The sequence below is a fragment of the Accipiter gentilis genome, unplaced genomic scaffold, assembly GCF_929443795.1.
Source record: "Accipiter gentilis unplaced genomic scaffold, bAccGen1.1, whole genome shotgun sequence".
Taxonomy (NCBI): domain Eukaryota; kingdom Metazoa; phylum Chordata; class Aves; order Accipitriformes; family Accipitridae; genus Astur; species Astur gentilis.
The window spans coordinates 2,417,071-2,433,060 of record NW_026060824.1 but is presented as its reverse complement, the minus strand read 5'-3'; the positions used below and the strand labels follow the sequence as shown (position 1 = coordinate 2,433,060).

The 15,990-nt window shown below is 50.3% G+C and overlaps 1 protein-coding gene across 1 annotated transcript; it reads right to left on the bottom strand.

Annotated features, from left to right (window-relative positions):
• Positions 1-7,742: 7,742 nt before the first annotated feature.
• LOC126036878 (olfactory receptor 14C36-like) lies at positions 7,743-8,711 on the bottom strand. Its single transcript, XM_049797092.1, has one exon. The coding sequence runs from the start codon at positions 8,697-8,699 to the stop codon at positions 7,743-7,745; it is 957 nt and encodes a 318-aa protein (XP_049653049.1). The 5' UTR covers positions 8,700-8,711.
• Between the last annotated feature and the right edge of the window lie 7,279 nt (positions 8,712-15,990).

Here is a 15,990-nt window from a genome sequence, read left to right as displayed (position 1 = left end):
ATTTATTCTGGGCCTGTGTGCAGCCAGTTCTCTAAGGAGAGCAGGGGGGAGATGGTGCAAAGGAGCTGTAACCTCCAGCTGTAGAGATCAGTGGAGAAGTCTGAGGCAAGGAACAGAGATGTAAACCCCAGGTGGCCAATGTCAGAAGTGCTGAGGTTTGAGAGGTGAGGAGCAAGGGTGTCCATACAGTGTCAGACCTCAAGGGACTGCTTTTTGTAGCTGTCCAGACCTCCTGAGGAGACACTCTGGATCATTATCACTTGGAGAATGCTTCTATCACCTCTTCTCTAAACTGAAGAGTAACAAAAACTGTTCTTTAAAAAAAAACCAAAACCATGGGTATAGGTGTAGTTTGAAATCTTCCTCCTTAACTACAATATGACATTTTTCTAATAAGCTGTACAAGTCTTGCAGACTAGGAGAAAGTTGCAGGAAGAAACAAGTCTCGTAAGAACTTTCTGTATCCTAATGAGACCCATGGTGTATTTGAGGCTGAGTCCATGAACCTAAGATACTGAGAGCAGACTGAAAGAAACTTCTCAAGAAGTCAAAGTCAGAAACAAAGTACCTTGAAGCATTAATAGGCCCCACTGAGGGCCATTCCTGATAAAGCCTCCCCAGGGACTCGTTAGAGCAGATACTTGGAGGCTGTGATTGCAGGTAGGCAAAAGCACTGTGAAGGTGGCTACAATGCTGAGAAAAGATTTGCTTTGTTTTATGAAGCAGAAAGGCCAACCCTGATCTGCAGGCCTTGGGAAGACAGATCCTGTCCCTCACAGGTGTGTCAGGGCTCTTCCTGGGGGCAGCAGGATGTGAGGGTGAGCAATGCCAAGTGTAGGAAAACTGCACAGTGTATCCTGGTTTCCCCAAGCAGTGGTGGGGAAGAAACTAAGTCCAGAGCCTCAAAACAAGTTTTACCTGGTAGGCCTCAGTGGCAGAAGCTACTGTCAAATCCAAGGTGACAAATCCCTTGGACCTGTTTGGCTTCTCAGCCTTGCCAGAGCACTTGGCCATCTCTCCTGCAGGCTGTCATAACCTGCCCCATGCCTTACCTCCTTCCCTTCAGGCTGTTGATGTCCATCTTGCTTTCCCACCTAGCTCTCACCCCAGCCTTTCTGTTCCTTCACGGATGTTTCTCGAGCCTGGCTGGATTTTCCTTGAAACACAAGGCCACGGGCTGATCTGGGCTCTCTCTGGGTGACCTCTTGCACCACAAGGCTACCCTTTGAGTGGCATTTCTTTCTCAACACATCCAGTCTGAACCTTCCAAGCTGCACTTTGCGCAAATTTCCTTCTCTTCCCACTACCAAGAAAAGCTCCATCGTCTCTGAAGCCACCCTTCAAGCCGGTGCACTCTACTACTATAGTGTCCTGAGCCTCCGTTTCACCAGGCGAAAGAAGCCCAAGTCCCTCAGCCTCTCCAAAGAGGCCCCATCCTGGCAGATGTCCTCTGGGACCACTCCAGTTCTTCCCCGCTCCTACAGACTGGGTAAGAACTCCACACCCAGGCACACTACTCCAGATGTGGTCACACCAGTGCTGAGGCCAGAGGGATGAGAACACCCTTGCCTGGGTGGCCACACTCCTACTAATACAGCCCTGTATGCAGTTGGCCTTATTCACTGTTTGTAGTCTTTGCTCTATCAAACGGCATTTCAAATGATACTGCACAGAGGCTGCGTGTCTTTCTTACTGGGGATGTAAGAAACCAGAACCTCCAGGTACAGAACAACCACCAAGCCACGTGCCTGCTGCTGTCCCGTCATGTACTCAGGCAGAAGAGGTGTGAGAACCCATATCCGAGGCCTTGTCCTGGACGGGCCTACCAGGTACTTACGGAAAGGGATTCTCACAATCAACATGCTTCTGCTGGTCTGCCAGAGGCACTGGCAGATGTGAGCATAAAAGCACATATCCCAGCCATGAGTCAAGGGCTGACCTATCAGCTCCTTCAGAAAGAAGTGACCTCACAGTCCCTTTCCCAGCCTTGTTCCTGCTGCTGGCCTATCAACTCCAAGGACAGAAGGGACCTCCCAGCCACCTTCCCAGCCTTGTGCCTCCTGCTGTCCCATGAGATCCTGAGGCACAGCTGACCTCACCAAAGCCATTCCCACCCATCTCCTCCTTGTGGCCTACGAGCTCATCAGATACAGGTCACCTCACATTCCTCTCCCAATGCCATGCAACTCTTCTGGGACCTCACAATCCCTTTCCCGGTCCCACGGGTCCAAACAGCTTAAGTAAGGTTGAGGAGAGGTGACCAAGATGAGGGCAGTAGAGCATGGGAAAGTGAGCTTCAGGGATTCAGTGTTCAGGTTGGAGCTTAGGGATTAGAGCTCACCTTTCAGGGTTGGGGATTAGGCAAAAGCTTAGGCAGAGAGGTTGGTGTTCTGCTGAGGTTCCCTGGCTAGTGTTTAAGGTGCGGGCTAGCATGGTGGGTTAGGGTTTTGTTTAGGTCTGGGGTGAGGGCTAGGATTAAGGCCAACATGTTAAGACTAGGGGTAGAGGCTAGGGACTAGGCTGAGCAACCTGGTAGGTGTAAGCGTAAGGGTTTTTGGGTTTGGGATTTGGCTTAGATGTCAGCTTTGAGGTTAGGGATAGCCTAAGCTCAGTTAGGTTAGTAACAGTGGATTACTGTCATGGGAAGAAGTTGTGTTTAGGCGTAGGGTTAGGGCTTAAGGCTACTAGGTAGAGATAGCGTAAAGCCTTAGCAGGAACTTTTTCACAGTCAGTGTTTTCACAGCAACGTCCTTAACCCATTTTACCTCTTCAAAACCTTTCATGTCTGTTGGTCAAGGTCCTCTTCCCTGCCCCAAATCTCCCATTTCTTTTGCCCAGGCTCCTCCTGCCCTCCCCAAATGAGTCATCTTGTTGAGGGCAGCTTCCTGATGACCTTCATGACCTCAGAGTATCTCTCTCCCTGTTGCTGCTGACCAGTCAGAAGTGACCTCACAGCCACCATCCAAGGGGATATACTGTCTGCCGTGCTTGAGAGACCTCTTCACAGCCTACCCAGCAGCACTGGAGGAAGGTGATGCCCTGCACCACCCTCGAGGTTCCCTGCCTGCAAACCCACTTATACATCCGAAGGATTCCTGCATCACTTTTCCCAAATGGCTGCTTTAGTTACCACAGGACAGCTTGGATGCCATGGCCACCTCTGTGCAGACAACTGAATCAAGAGCAGAATGTAAATTTTAAAACAATGTGGAAGCCTATGCACAAAAAGAAATCTATGTAATAGCAGAAAAAGTCTTGATTTCCAGCTTTTAAAGATCTTTTATGAAATTTTGCTCATCACGGAGGGATGCTGCTGGCTTCTCAGAGGACTTTGTACCACTGATGGAATTCATTCCTGATCGTCCAGCCAACTTCCCATGCACTGCATCGTCAAAGTCTTCAGTCAAGATGTCAACAATCTGCTCTAAGGAGACTATAGGAAACCAAGGACTTGCAAAAGTCCACATACACAGCATGCCCTCCTTTCCCCTCCCACATGGATTCAGCAATCCTTTTCTTGTTCTTCAAGCAATGGAGATGGCTGCAAGAGCATTTTCCCTGTCACCTTGCCAGGGACTGAGATGAAGTTGGCCAACCTGTAACACTCCCAATCCTCCTTTTTGCCCTTCTTGAAGATGGGCTTGAGATTTGCCTTTTCTGAGGATCTTGGAAACACCCTGCTCTCTCTGCCCCTTCCAAGATGTTTGAGAGAGGCCTCAGGATGACACCAGCCAGCTCCACCAGCACCTCTCTGCTGCATCGCACACCAAAAGCTGTCTTTATATCCCACACTTGCAGGGGAGTGCCCAGGACACCACACATGCCAGGCCAGGTCCTCTGGGCTGGTTCAAAAGAGAACCAGAAGTGATCTCTTCCTGCAGGCCAGCAACTCCCATGGGCTCTCCGTGCAGCTCACAGCTTCCCTGAGCATTTTTCTCAGTGTCCCCCTCCCCCAAACTTTCTAGTCCACAGGCTGTAGATGAGAGGATTGAACAGGGATGTGAGGATGGTGTAGATAAGGGGCTTTGTCAGCCTCTCTCAGGAGGGTTCTTCTGGGCATCACACACCCAAGGATGAGGGTGTCGTAGAAAAGCGTGGCACTAGTGAGGTGGCAGGAGCAGGTGGAGAAGTCTTTCTGCCTGCCCGTGCTGGATGGGAGACGTTCCTCAGGGTGGCAGCTCTGATGCACACAGGATGACCATGTGAACAGGAAGGGGAAAATGGGATCTAAAAAGCAGGTCATCATAACAAAGAGCATGAGTGTCATATTGCCAGCGTGTGAATGCTCCAGCAATGGGGTGAAATCACAGAAGAAATGGTCCACTCCACTGGGGCCACAGAACAGTATCTGGGTCATGACTGAAATGATTACTGTAGCTGACAGAAATCCCCCTAGCAAAGGAGATAGAGCTGTCAGTTCCTGAGTCTTGTAGAGGGCAGGAGGTGGCACACAGCCCAGTACTGATCATAGGATGTGGTCACCAGCAGTAAACACTCTGTACATGCAAAAGGACATGAGGTCCTTACAGCTCCAGTGCCTCGTTGCCTCCTCACCCACCCTCCACAGAGCCTGCTCATCAACCTGGAGACTTCCTGGGGTTGCTGACAAAAGACTTTTTCTGTTTCCTCTCCCTGAGCAAGCAGTTTACAACTTCCAACACAAGGTCACAGCTCTTGCTGACTCCTCTGATCCTAAAGGACAAAAGCTAGTCCAACCTGTTGTCTGTCACATAGAGGACCCCAACAAATCCAAGCTTCCCCTTCATACAGGGGACATAGTCCTCATCCTCCCGGCTGCTCCCTGGGCAGAGCCTGTATCCTCCATTGCAGCACCAGAGCTCAGCAATGTCCTTGATCATCCCCATTGCAGGCTGTCCTACACTGTCCTATGCCTGTGCTGGTTTCCCGGCAGACTTTAGCTGCATCCCCTTTTCCCCACCACACTTGGACCTTGGGAACTCCCAAGCCATACTGATGCCCTTCTGTCCTTACTGGCTGTTGCTTCAAACACAAAGCTGTGGTTAAGCAAGGATTGGTCAAGGCCTGTGAGTTGCCCACAACCTGTCTGCCTTCTTCCAATACACTGATCATGCTCCTCTTGCACCCAAACTATTACAACCCCACACTTGCTTGAATCTTCTATTTCTCTCTGTATGCAAGCACTAAAATACCTGTCCTCCTTTTGCCACCTCAAAATCAAAACTCAACTTATTTCACTTCAGCAGGATGCCCTGCTACCCCTGCCACCACTTCCAGTCTGCTACCAAAGATGTGGACTGCTGTGTTGCATATATTTATGTCTTGGAAGAGTCAATGCTTCTTTTTTTTTCCTTTTTTTTTCTTAATAGATACTGATAGACCTGGGGAAATCTCAAAAACACATATTGATGGATACCAGATATGGTCAGGGCTGTATGTATGGGGGCACATATAAATCATCTCTGCACCTGATGTGAATTATTTCTATGGTCAGGGAGATGCTTAGAGCTCTCCCTCATTTGAATGCATGAAGGGGAAAGAAGGGCAGCATCATTCAGGCTGGAAGGGACCTCAGGAGTTTTTTGAAACACCTCCTGCTCAAACCAGGGCCAGACCAAATTACTCAGGGCTTTATCCAAAGGCACCTTACTCACTTTCTGGGATAGAGCTGGCACAAACTCCCTGGGAAACAGCTTCCAGCATTTGGCCATCCTCACGTTGGAAAAATATGTGCACTAACCCCCTTCGTTCAGCCCGTTGCCTCTTGTCCTTGTGTCTTGTACCATGGACACGAGCCTGACTCAGTCTTCCAGGGAACACTGCAATGCTGCTACATGTTTTGCCCAAGATCTTCTTTTCTCCAGGCTGGACAAGCCCAGCTCATTCAGCCTCTCCTCACAGGCAAAGTCTTCCTGCCTCGGACCATTATTGGGGCCCTTCGCTAAAGTGTTTTGTTCCTATATTGGAATCTGAAATCTGGACACAGTGTTTTCTATAATCCCTTCCCTCCATCACCTGCCCATGGTCCTGTTCATAAAGCCCAGGGTGCTCCTGTCCTTCCTTTCTTCCAAGGCACAAGGCTGCTTCCTGTCCATCTCGCTGCCCACCAAGACCTTTCCAAAAGGCCTCCTCCCAGCCAGGCAGCCCCCAGCCTGTGTCATTGCCAGGGTTCATCCCCTGCAGGGGCAGAAACTGGCATCAGTCCTTGCGGGAATTCCTGACTTTCATGCCAACGCATGCTCTCCTCTCCCTTGAAGCCTTTCCCTGAGCACAGGGGCCTGGAGACCATTTCAGGAAAGACTCAGGCACAGCAGGCATTCATTCCTTCAGGCCCAGCTGTGTCTGCTGTTCTTAAATCACCTTCCCCATTCAGCAGCAGCCCTGCATTTCTCTTGTTCAGCCTTGGTCTCTCAGAAGTGACCAAAGGTCTTCTGTTTGCTTCTGAATTCCCTTGCAAGCACCATGTCCAGGTAAGCTTTTCTTTTCCTACACACATACCTCCACAACAAAGACAATAGAAATTCATGCTTTCTACCTGTTCTGACCCCTGCTGCAGTCTTGTACCAGATGGCACTTTGCGGATAGTTCTGCTCCAGGGTCTGTGAAAGTAGAGAGGCTGGACAGGGCTGTCCATTCCCCCAAACCAGCCCTTGGACCAGCAGGAAGATGGAGATGGCCTCACAGCAAAACTCACCTGTAAATTTGGGGTGACCAGCAGGTGCTGGAACTGGCCAGTGAGAGACACTGGGAGTGACCAAGACCCTGAGCCACCTCCCCTGTCTCTCCACACCACCAAGGGCAAAAACTGGCCTCCTCTTCTCACCTGCACCTGCATGTCTTCCATGCTTTCCACAAGCTCTGCCTCTGCACCACAAATCTTCAGTGTGAGTCCTTGCCCTGCATGGTCACACACTGCTAGTTATACAGTGGTATTTTTCTCTACTGGTCATTTTCCAGCCCAGCACAGCTCCCCCTAAACTCTTAACACCTCCCTTGACTTTGCTGCACCTCCCCTGCCCTTTTCCCAATGTGGCCCAGTCTGGCATGGCCCCACAGCAGTGCCCACCACAGGGTGCGGCAGAGCTCTGGGCACTCACCCCACAGCCCCAGATCCACTGAAGGGCACAGCAGCTCCTCGGGAGTGGAGAGGGGTGAGCTCAGGATGTAGGGGCATCCGAGGCACAAAGCCTGAGAAGACCCCCATCTATGATGGAAATGCTGCAATGGACGCCAGCTCTGTGTCACACAAGTGCCCGCTGCCTGTCCTTGCCTGCGACCACAGGCCTGCCACACAGCAGGACTCTAACCATGCTTGAAGAGCACTCAGACCTTCCACCAACCAAAGGGTTCAGAAGGAAAGCATGGAAGTGGGAAGAGAGCAGCTCGGGAAAGACCAAGCGCTGGTGCTCCCTGGCAGTACTAATGTGTCGGGACTCTTTTCTTCTTCCCCTCTGCACACAGCCACTGCTCCCTGCAGCTGCAGAGCAGGTCTTGGAGGAAGGATATCAGAAGAACAAGTCTCTGCAGGGCCCTTTATTTTGCTTAAATTCACAGAGAGTACAGCTCTTCATTTGCACATCTTCCAGGTCACAGAAAGCCTGGATATATTGTGAATTAGAATCCAGAGAAAGACAGACATTTCTTTGTGGAAAGCATGCAAATAAATTAAGGAAAGCAAGAAGAGCAAAGAAAAATTACATTCAAACCCCCAAATCACCGTAAAAGAAACCAGAAAAACGGCTGGGCCTATAATGAGATAAGTACTATGCAGAAGACAAGAGGCAGTTTATTCGTTTGGAAAAACATCCAGTGATTAGTTTTCTCAGGGCATCCTTGATCTCATGGTTTCTCATGCTGTAGATGAGGGGGTTCAAGGCTGGAGGCACCACTGAGTACAGAACTGCCACCAGCAGGTCCAGGGATGGGGAGGAGATAGAGGGGGGCTTCAGGTAGGCAAACATGACAGTGCTGATAAACAAGGAGACCACAGCGAGGTGAGGGAGGCAGGTGGAAAAGGCTTTGTGCTGTCCCTGCTCAGAGGGGATCCTCAGCACAGCCCTGAAGATCTGCACATAGGACAGCACAATGAAAACAAAACATCCAAATCCAAAACAGACACCAACTACAAGTACCCCAGCTTCCCTGAGGTAGGCATCTGAGCAGGCGAGCTTGAGGATCCGGGGGATTTCACAGAAAAACTGGTCCACCGCATTGCCTCGGCAGAGGGGTAGCGAAAATGTATTGGCAGTGTTCAGCACAGCATAGAGGAACCCACTGCCCCAGGCAGCTGCTGCCATGTGGACACAAGCTCTGCTGCCCAGGAGGGTCCCGTAGTGCAGGGGTTTGCAGATGGCGATGTAGCGGTCATAGGCCATGACAGTGAGAAGAAAATACTCTGCTGAGATCAAAAAGACAAACAGAAAGACCTGTGCAGCACATCCTGCATAGGAGATGGCCCTGGTGTCCCAGAGGGAGTTGGCCATGGCTTTGGGGACAATGGTGGAGATGGAACCCAGGTCAAGGAGGGAGAGATTGAGGAGGAAGAAGTACATGGGTGTGTGGAGGCGGTGGTCACAGGCTACGGCAGTGATTATGAGGTCATTGCCCAAGAGGGCAGCCAGGTAGAGTCCCAGGAAGAGCCAGAAGTGCAAGAGCTGCAGCTCCCGCGTGTCTGCAAATGCCAGGAGGAGGAACTGGGTGATGGAGCTGCTGTTGGACATCTGCTGCCTCTGGCTGTGGAGCACTGAACAAGGAGGCAAGAGCAGAGACAAGTTTGGGCATTATTCTCTGACCAAAATCAAAGCCATTTGCCATAGTACATGTTCACCGCATTTTTTTCCATTTCAAAGAGATCTCTGTTAAGCTCTGTGGGTGGAGCTCTGGTTGTTGCTGGCTGCATGTCTCATGAAAAGCAGGACCTCTGTGTACTGGCTGCCAAAGAGTCAGCCCTGTTCCGCAGCAGCGGTTTTCGTGGAATGGTGTCCATTAGGGTGTCAGTCCTGGTGTTTGAATTGGTCAGATGAAACTGCTCCTAATGTAAAAGTGCTTGTCAGCATCTGCACTCCCAGGGCTAAGAAACCACAATCAAAACAGAAGAGTGAGAAGTGGGTGGGTTAGAGCTTTCCCCTATCTCACCTGGAGTTTTTCTTGTATTTCAGAAACCCTCATCATTTCTGCTTCAGTCGGAGAAAATAAAGTGTGTCCTGTGAGGCAAGAGGATTGCCTGTGGCTTAGTGCAGACAGAGGGTAGCTTTTCTGTCACTCTGTCTTGTTGCCAGGTACCTTGAGATAGCTCCTTTCTGAGATGGAGTGTATTCACACCCTGTGTTAGCCTGTAAAGACTACAGGCACTCCTGAAAGCAGAAAGACCCACTGTCCAACACCAAGTGACTCCCCCTGTCTCAAGGTCTCTGCACCTCATCTCTTGCCAAGGACACACATGGTTCATTTCACAAACCCAGCAGTATTTCCTCACTCATGGTGTCTCTGTGCTTCTCCATGGGGAATTCAGAAATACCAGGACGCTATGGGACAGAACTGCATCCTGGAGGGCAGCTCAGAGCTTGGAAGGACACCCCAAGAAAATAGCTAATGTCCTGATGATGGTATCTCAGGAAGGGAGAGTCAGCTCATTTCCTAGGGAATGACACAGGCTGCATTGCCCACAGCTTGAAGGAGAGCTTGGAGACCTGTAACCTTGTTCCCATGGACAGATCCTGCATGGGAGGACCCACAAGATCAGTGTGTGGCTCTGCAGCTGAAACTCCCACCCCAGAGAATCAGACAGCCAGAACAAGATTACAATAGCAGTAACACAGACTAGTGGAGAATCAAGGAAAAATGCAGTGATTGAGTGGCTAAGAGAGGCAAATGCAGAAGCAGCTGGGCAGTCAAGAAAGAGTTACCCTTACCCAGCTGTACATGCCACCTCCCAGGCACCAACACAGCCAGGCAGTTCTTCTCAGTCCCTGTGCTCTACTTCAGGAGGCTCCTATCAGACTTACTGATCCCTCAGAGTTACAGCTCAGGAGTCTCAGTGAGCTGTTCAAGCATGGCAGCACCGTTTCAATTTCTCCTGAAAATTCCCCAAGAGTAGGAAACTGAAAACACAGGCTCAGGAAAGCTCCTTATGTTTATAGCAATCCCTGCTTTGACCTTGCTCTTGAAAAGTGCCCTTGGAAACGTCCTGGGGATGATCTGGAGCTGTGAGCAGCCCCGATCCACACAGCACCCTCTTGTCAGCAGAAGGACCCTGCCCTGTTGCAAGTTGCTTCTTCCACCCACAGCTTCTGCCCACTCTGCTGTTCGAGTTTCCCAGGCAGGCTGAGTACTTACCCTGACCAGCGGCAGAGTCCCTGCCCCAGCACACAGCCCCCTGGGGTGCAGGGACCCTGCTCAGAAGGACAGCCCTGGGCACCCCTGGCTGCACACCCACCTTCACACTCTGCAGCCATCCCCGGGTGAAGGCAGCTGACATGCCCTGTCCCTCTGAGGGTGCAGCAGGGAAGCTGTGCTCCAAAGAGCGTCCTTTTTCTCTACACTGCACAAACTTTAAGAGTCCTCCTGACAGATCCCATAGGCTGTGGGATGCGCCAGCTTTAGGAGGTCATTCCAGGAACCACAGCTGCATTGCCCTGCAGCAAGACACTTACCCTGTTCAGGGCTGTGAAGATTTTTCTCCAGGTCAGCTCTCCTCTCTCCTCCCCCCCCAGACTGCCTTTAGCATCTCTCTCTGACTCACTTCTGTCACCTCTGTGCATGCAGGCAGTGCCCTCAGCCCTGCTGTGCTTTGCAGAGGAGCTGCTCCTGGGCAGAGCTGTCTCTCGGCAGTGCTGCCTGCTTGCCATGAGCTGCCTCCAGCCCAGGAGCCCAGCCCAGCTCAGCAGCAGAGGACCGGCCCAAGGCAGCCCTTTCTCTGCCCCCTCTGGGCTCCCTCCTGGTGTCCCTGGGGCTCCAGGGGGACCTGCTGGGAAACAGGCTGAAGCAAACACTGTTGTGGCCTCCCTCAGCTAGGGAGAGACACTTCTTTCCGGAAATAAAATTCTCCTCTCAGAGACAAAGTTACACCTACATGCCATATTTTTTGGTCCTACTGTTACACAGGACAGCCAGAGGGAGTCAGGGAGCGATCTCCTTTCCCCCCTCTGAGAGAAGGGATCTAGGGGTCAATGTTGGCATTTCATCCTGTGTTACTACTGATTGTATTTGAAGGAGGCTCAGCTCCCTCCCATGCACACCACAAAGCCACAGGAGGTGGGATTCGTCTTCCCTCAGTTCAGGTGTGAGTAAAATAGACACCTGTATGGGAGCTCCTTGTCTCAGCTTCCATCTGAATTAATGGAGAGCAAAGGCAGGAGTCAGGTGTTCAGAGGCAAAACCCTGGTGACATTTGCACTGCCAGAGGTGGTCCAAGATACATGTAGGTAGCAGCAAACTGTAATGCAGAAGTTCATAGACACAGGTCAACATCTTGGGAATCATGTATGACGCTGGTGGGAAATTCCTTTGGCCAAGTGACAGGACAGCTTATGCCCAAATAAAGGCCAAAAGAATCTTTTCCTACTCCTTATCTTCATGGCACTTGATACAGGTATTCATATGAACGATTGCAGTCATGTACCATAGTGAGAGCTGGGTCTCTCTCTCTTTTCCATCAGCTGAACTTACTATACCTCCACTCACTGTACTGACATGTGTCCCAGGTTTGTCCCCACATTGCCTAACAGAATTCAGGGCAGGTCCTCTATTTAATGTCCAAATCCAGGGCCACAGAGCTACGCGAGATGCCAAGGCTGGCAGAGAACTCACAGGACCTACAAGAAAGCAATTCCCATTCAGGGTGGGTACATCCTAGACATCCCAGATGGAATCACAGAGAGTACGATTTGGTGCCTGTTTGCCATACACTAAAGCCATCAGTCAGAGGCATCAATCATCAGAGAGGCAAGGTCTGTTCCTTCTTCACCGAAGAGCTGCAGGCATTGCACGAACAGGAAGTATGTCACACAGGGGTTTTTACTCACTCCCTTGATGATCCAATCAATGAAAAGACCAAGAATTTTCAGAGTGTGCCTGGATACATCTTGTCTTCAAGGACATCATCCTCCAAGCACAGCAATGGTCCATATCAAAACTTAGTGGAAGCTCAAAAAGGATTTCAAGGGCACCAGGATGAACTTTTGATACTTCAGAAACTGTAACGGAAGAAAAAGAGATAAGGTCGGGCCACTGCTGAAATGTGGAAGAGTAGCTCTAAATAGATCTGAGGTACTCTACATCACAGCCTTGGTTAATACCAGCAAGGTCTCCCAGGCCTTTGAGCTGTGAGGCAGGACTCTGGAGAAGAACAACCAGCAGTGGATGGGGATCAAGCGCGGGGTTACTTAAGCAAACTACACCCTTACCAGTCCATGGGAACCATAGGGGCTGCATCCAAGGGTGCTGAGAGAGTGTTTTTTTTCTCAAGGAGGTGCTGGTCTGTTATGACCCCAATAAGAAAGGAACACGGCCACGGTGAGCTACCTTTTAAAATTATTTAAACATTTTAAAAATCGTTAACACTATAAGGAGAGAACCATGCAGATAATCTCAGGCCCCTTTAGATGGTGGGAACCCCGGGTGGTGTAACATTGAACGGTCCTTCTACCTGAATGCAGCAAACCATGCAGACCCCATCCATAGAAGACAGTCTCCTCTTCAGGTCATCCAAGCTACTACAAGATTTTCTTACAAGGAACAACTCTACTTATCATCTCAACAGTCAAACAGATATGATGTTTTCATGAGAATGTTAGATACAGGCAAAGCTACGCAGGAGGCATGATGTCCAGTACAGAGTGGGACCTGCCTGCTGGCTGTTGTGTGATAATATGCTGCTGAGGTTGTCCTGTGGCCAAGGGATCTGTGCAGCACAACACAGGTTTGATGGCCGTGCTGTATGTGCAGCATGTGCAGAGCAACGCTACCCTAAGAACTGATGTTCTACATTTTTCTGGTCAGGACCAGTGTTCAGGTTTCCCTGTGAGAAGTCTGTGGTCCACTACACTGACACAGCTGAGATGCCATGGCCCAAATGTGCACTTCCAGGAGGAGCTGGAGACCCATGGCTTGTCACAGAACTGTGATGGTTTTGGATTATATTACACATGGTGAGACAGCTTGCTGAGCTGTGGTGCTGCAATGGAGGGATACAGGCTCTGCCCAGGGAGCAGCAGGGAGGATGAGGACTCTGCTCCCTATATGAAGGGGAAGCTTGGATTTGTGTGGGTCCTGTATGTGACAGACAACAGGTTGGACTAGCTTTTGTCATTTCATATCAGAGCAGGAGTCAGCAAGGGTGACCTCGTGTTTGCAGTTACAGACTGCTTCCTCAGGAAGAGGAAACAGCAAAGGTCTTTTGTCAGCAACCCCAGGAAGTCTCCAGGTTCATGAGCAGGTTCCTGTAGAGAACAACTTCAAGTGCCCTGGCATTCCCTGGCAAGGCAAAGCAACAGGGTGCCAACAGCCTGAAGTTGGCTATTGGGACAAATTCTTCAGGCAGCTGCCAGGTGGGCCACCAAGGGTGATTGTCACCTAGACCTGATCCCGGCCAACAAGGAACAGCTGGTTAGGAATGTGATGATATTCAGTGTCTGTCTCGGCTGTCCTAGCCATGAATTAGTGGGGGATGAGACACCAAAGGGCAGTGAGTAAGGCCAGCAGCAGAGCACAGACGTGGGACTCCAGAGGAGAAGACTTGGACACACTCAGGAATCTGAGACAAGTGGTGCCATTGGAAGCAGCTGTGAAGTGTAAAGAAGCATGGGAAATACGATAGGCCTTATAGGACAGCCGCTTCCAAGCACAAGAATGATCTCCGAAAATACCCTTGAAGAGAAGTGACCATCTCCGGAGGCTGCTTGTGTGAACTGAGCTCCAGGGCAAAAAGGCAACAAGCAGGAAGTAGAAGTAGGGAAAGCTTGCGAGGACACCATTCCTTACAGCCCTAGGCCCTTGTTCCCTCCTCACCGACCACAAAAGAGCTTGGGAGGTGTCCTACTGCTGTCCTTCACTCGGCATCACACCCCCCACATCAAACTGCTCCCAGGAAGAGCTGTGAGCACCCCATGAAGGAAAGGATCCCCCTTTCCAGGGGGATGGGACTCAGGGCTTGGCCATCCTGCTTGGAGAAACACATTTAGGGCTTTCACAGCCACATCCACAATTAATCTTCCACCTGTAACCAGTGCCTCTGACTTCCTGTTTCACCAGCACCCAGGTGAAACCTCCTTGTCTGGGCATTCCCTCCACGGTCTCTTCAGTGATGTTCCCCATTGGAGCCCACTAACACCCTCAGAAACTTGCAAGTTTGATGCTGACTTTCACTTCTTGAGAGGCTTGTTCAATCTTTCAGGATGTGCAGTTCAGGAACTTGGCACCAGAGGGCTCATTAATGTAAAAACTCCCTAAGGAGACAAGGCTCTGTGCATAATTTTCCTTTAGGTCTTCAATTCTTATGTGGTTAATTAGAGACATTTCAGGAGTGTAGTCAAAGTGGAAAGATGACAATACTAAACAATAAGAAGGAATTCTCCCCCCACACACACACTTTTCTTTATTTTTCTTCTCTTGCACCATGTGATATCAGAAATCCTCAATTCACATTGATTGTCCTAATGGAGTTTGAATGATTACAAAAATCAAGACCCTTTACGTTTTTAACAATCTATGGTCATTCTTCATCCCTTCCCTCAGCCCCACCTTTTCTCCCAACCACCTGGCACTTACAGCAGCCTTGTTCAAATCTGAGCTTTCTTCACTGAAGGCTGTAGCTGCGTGTTTCAGCCCGTGGGCACCAACTCCCTCCTGCTTGGAGAACGAGCTGCACACAGACATGCAGTGACGCAGTACACTCAACGGCTGTATATTAAGTCCACGTTACCTCCTCTGAAGTCCACTTCCCACAGCGGATAGCCTTAGATGAATAAAACCTACATTTTTGTGTAAGCAGAGATCCCAGGCCCCCCCCAAACACTCCCTGCTCTGCACTCTATCTGTCCATATCTGCTCTTTGCACACAGCAAGTCACACATTGAAGTCATGAGCTCCCCTGAATCACAGAGGGTAAAAAGGGGACAAAGTGAATGCAATGCTGTCTTTTGAGTAGCCAAATGGGCACTAAGCCCAATGTATCTGGGACACAGTAGCATCTTCAAGCAGACTCTGCAATACCTAGACCCACGCATTTTTCATTCCCTGCAGGGTAAAGTACCTGTGACTCCATTGTCAGTGAAGGCAGAACTGAGAGTGATACCCTCCAATGTTGGACACCGTGGTTGTCCATGATTCATGGACATACACCATGATCCACCCAGTGTAAATCCATGCTGGCCATGCCCCGTCACCTTCCTCTTCATCTTCCCAGAAATACATCCAGGAGGACATGCTCAGAGACACACTGCTCTCCAATACGAGGTTAAACAGCCTGTTGTTCCCTTGGTCATCCTCTGGCCTGTGTTGGAAGAGAGCTGTCAACCTTTTTGGAAGTCATCAGGGACTTGTCCTGATCTCCAGGATCTGTCAAAAGTGATGCAGAGTGAGCCTCACTACAAAATTGGCTTCCTCCCTCCCCAGCCTTGGATGATTCCCCTCTGCTCCCAGGAGCTGTTCAAGGCTGATGTTGCTCAAGTAACCTCTGACTTGATCCCCACTCACTGCTGGTTGTTTCCCTCCAGGGTCCTGTTGCCAGTCACAAAGGCCTGGCAGAAGTCACAGCCAAAGAAGTCATTCAGTTCCTCAGCCTTACCTGCTCCTACACTTAGGAAGTTCAGCAGCAGGCCCACATGATCCCTGTCTAGTCTTTTACTGTTAATGAACCAGCATCAGCTCATCTTGCTGCCTCTAGCCTCCCCTCTCAAGACAATGGGACCTTTGGCTTTGGCATCATCCCTACATCCCGGGACAAGGTTTCTATATTCTGTCTGCAGCTTTCCCTGCTTCTAACTCCTGCCTGCTGCTTTTTTGTCTTGGAGC

Excerpts from the sequence above, each read along its gene's own strand:
- LOC126036878 (XM_049797092.1), bottom strand. The coding sequence starts at position 8,699 with ATGTCCAACAGCAGCTCCATCACCCAGTTCCTCCTCCTGGCATTTGCA.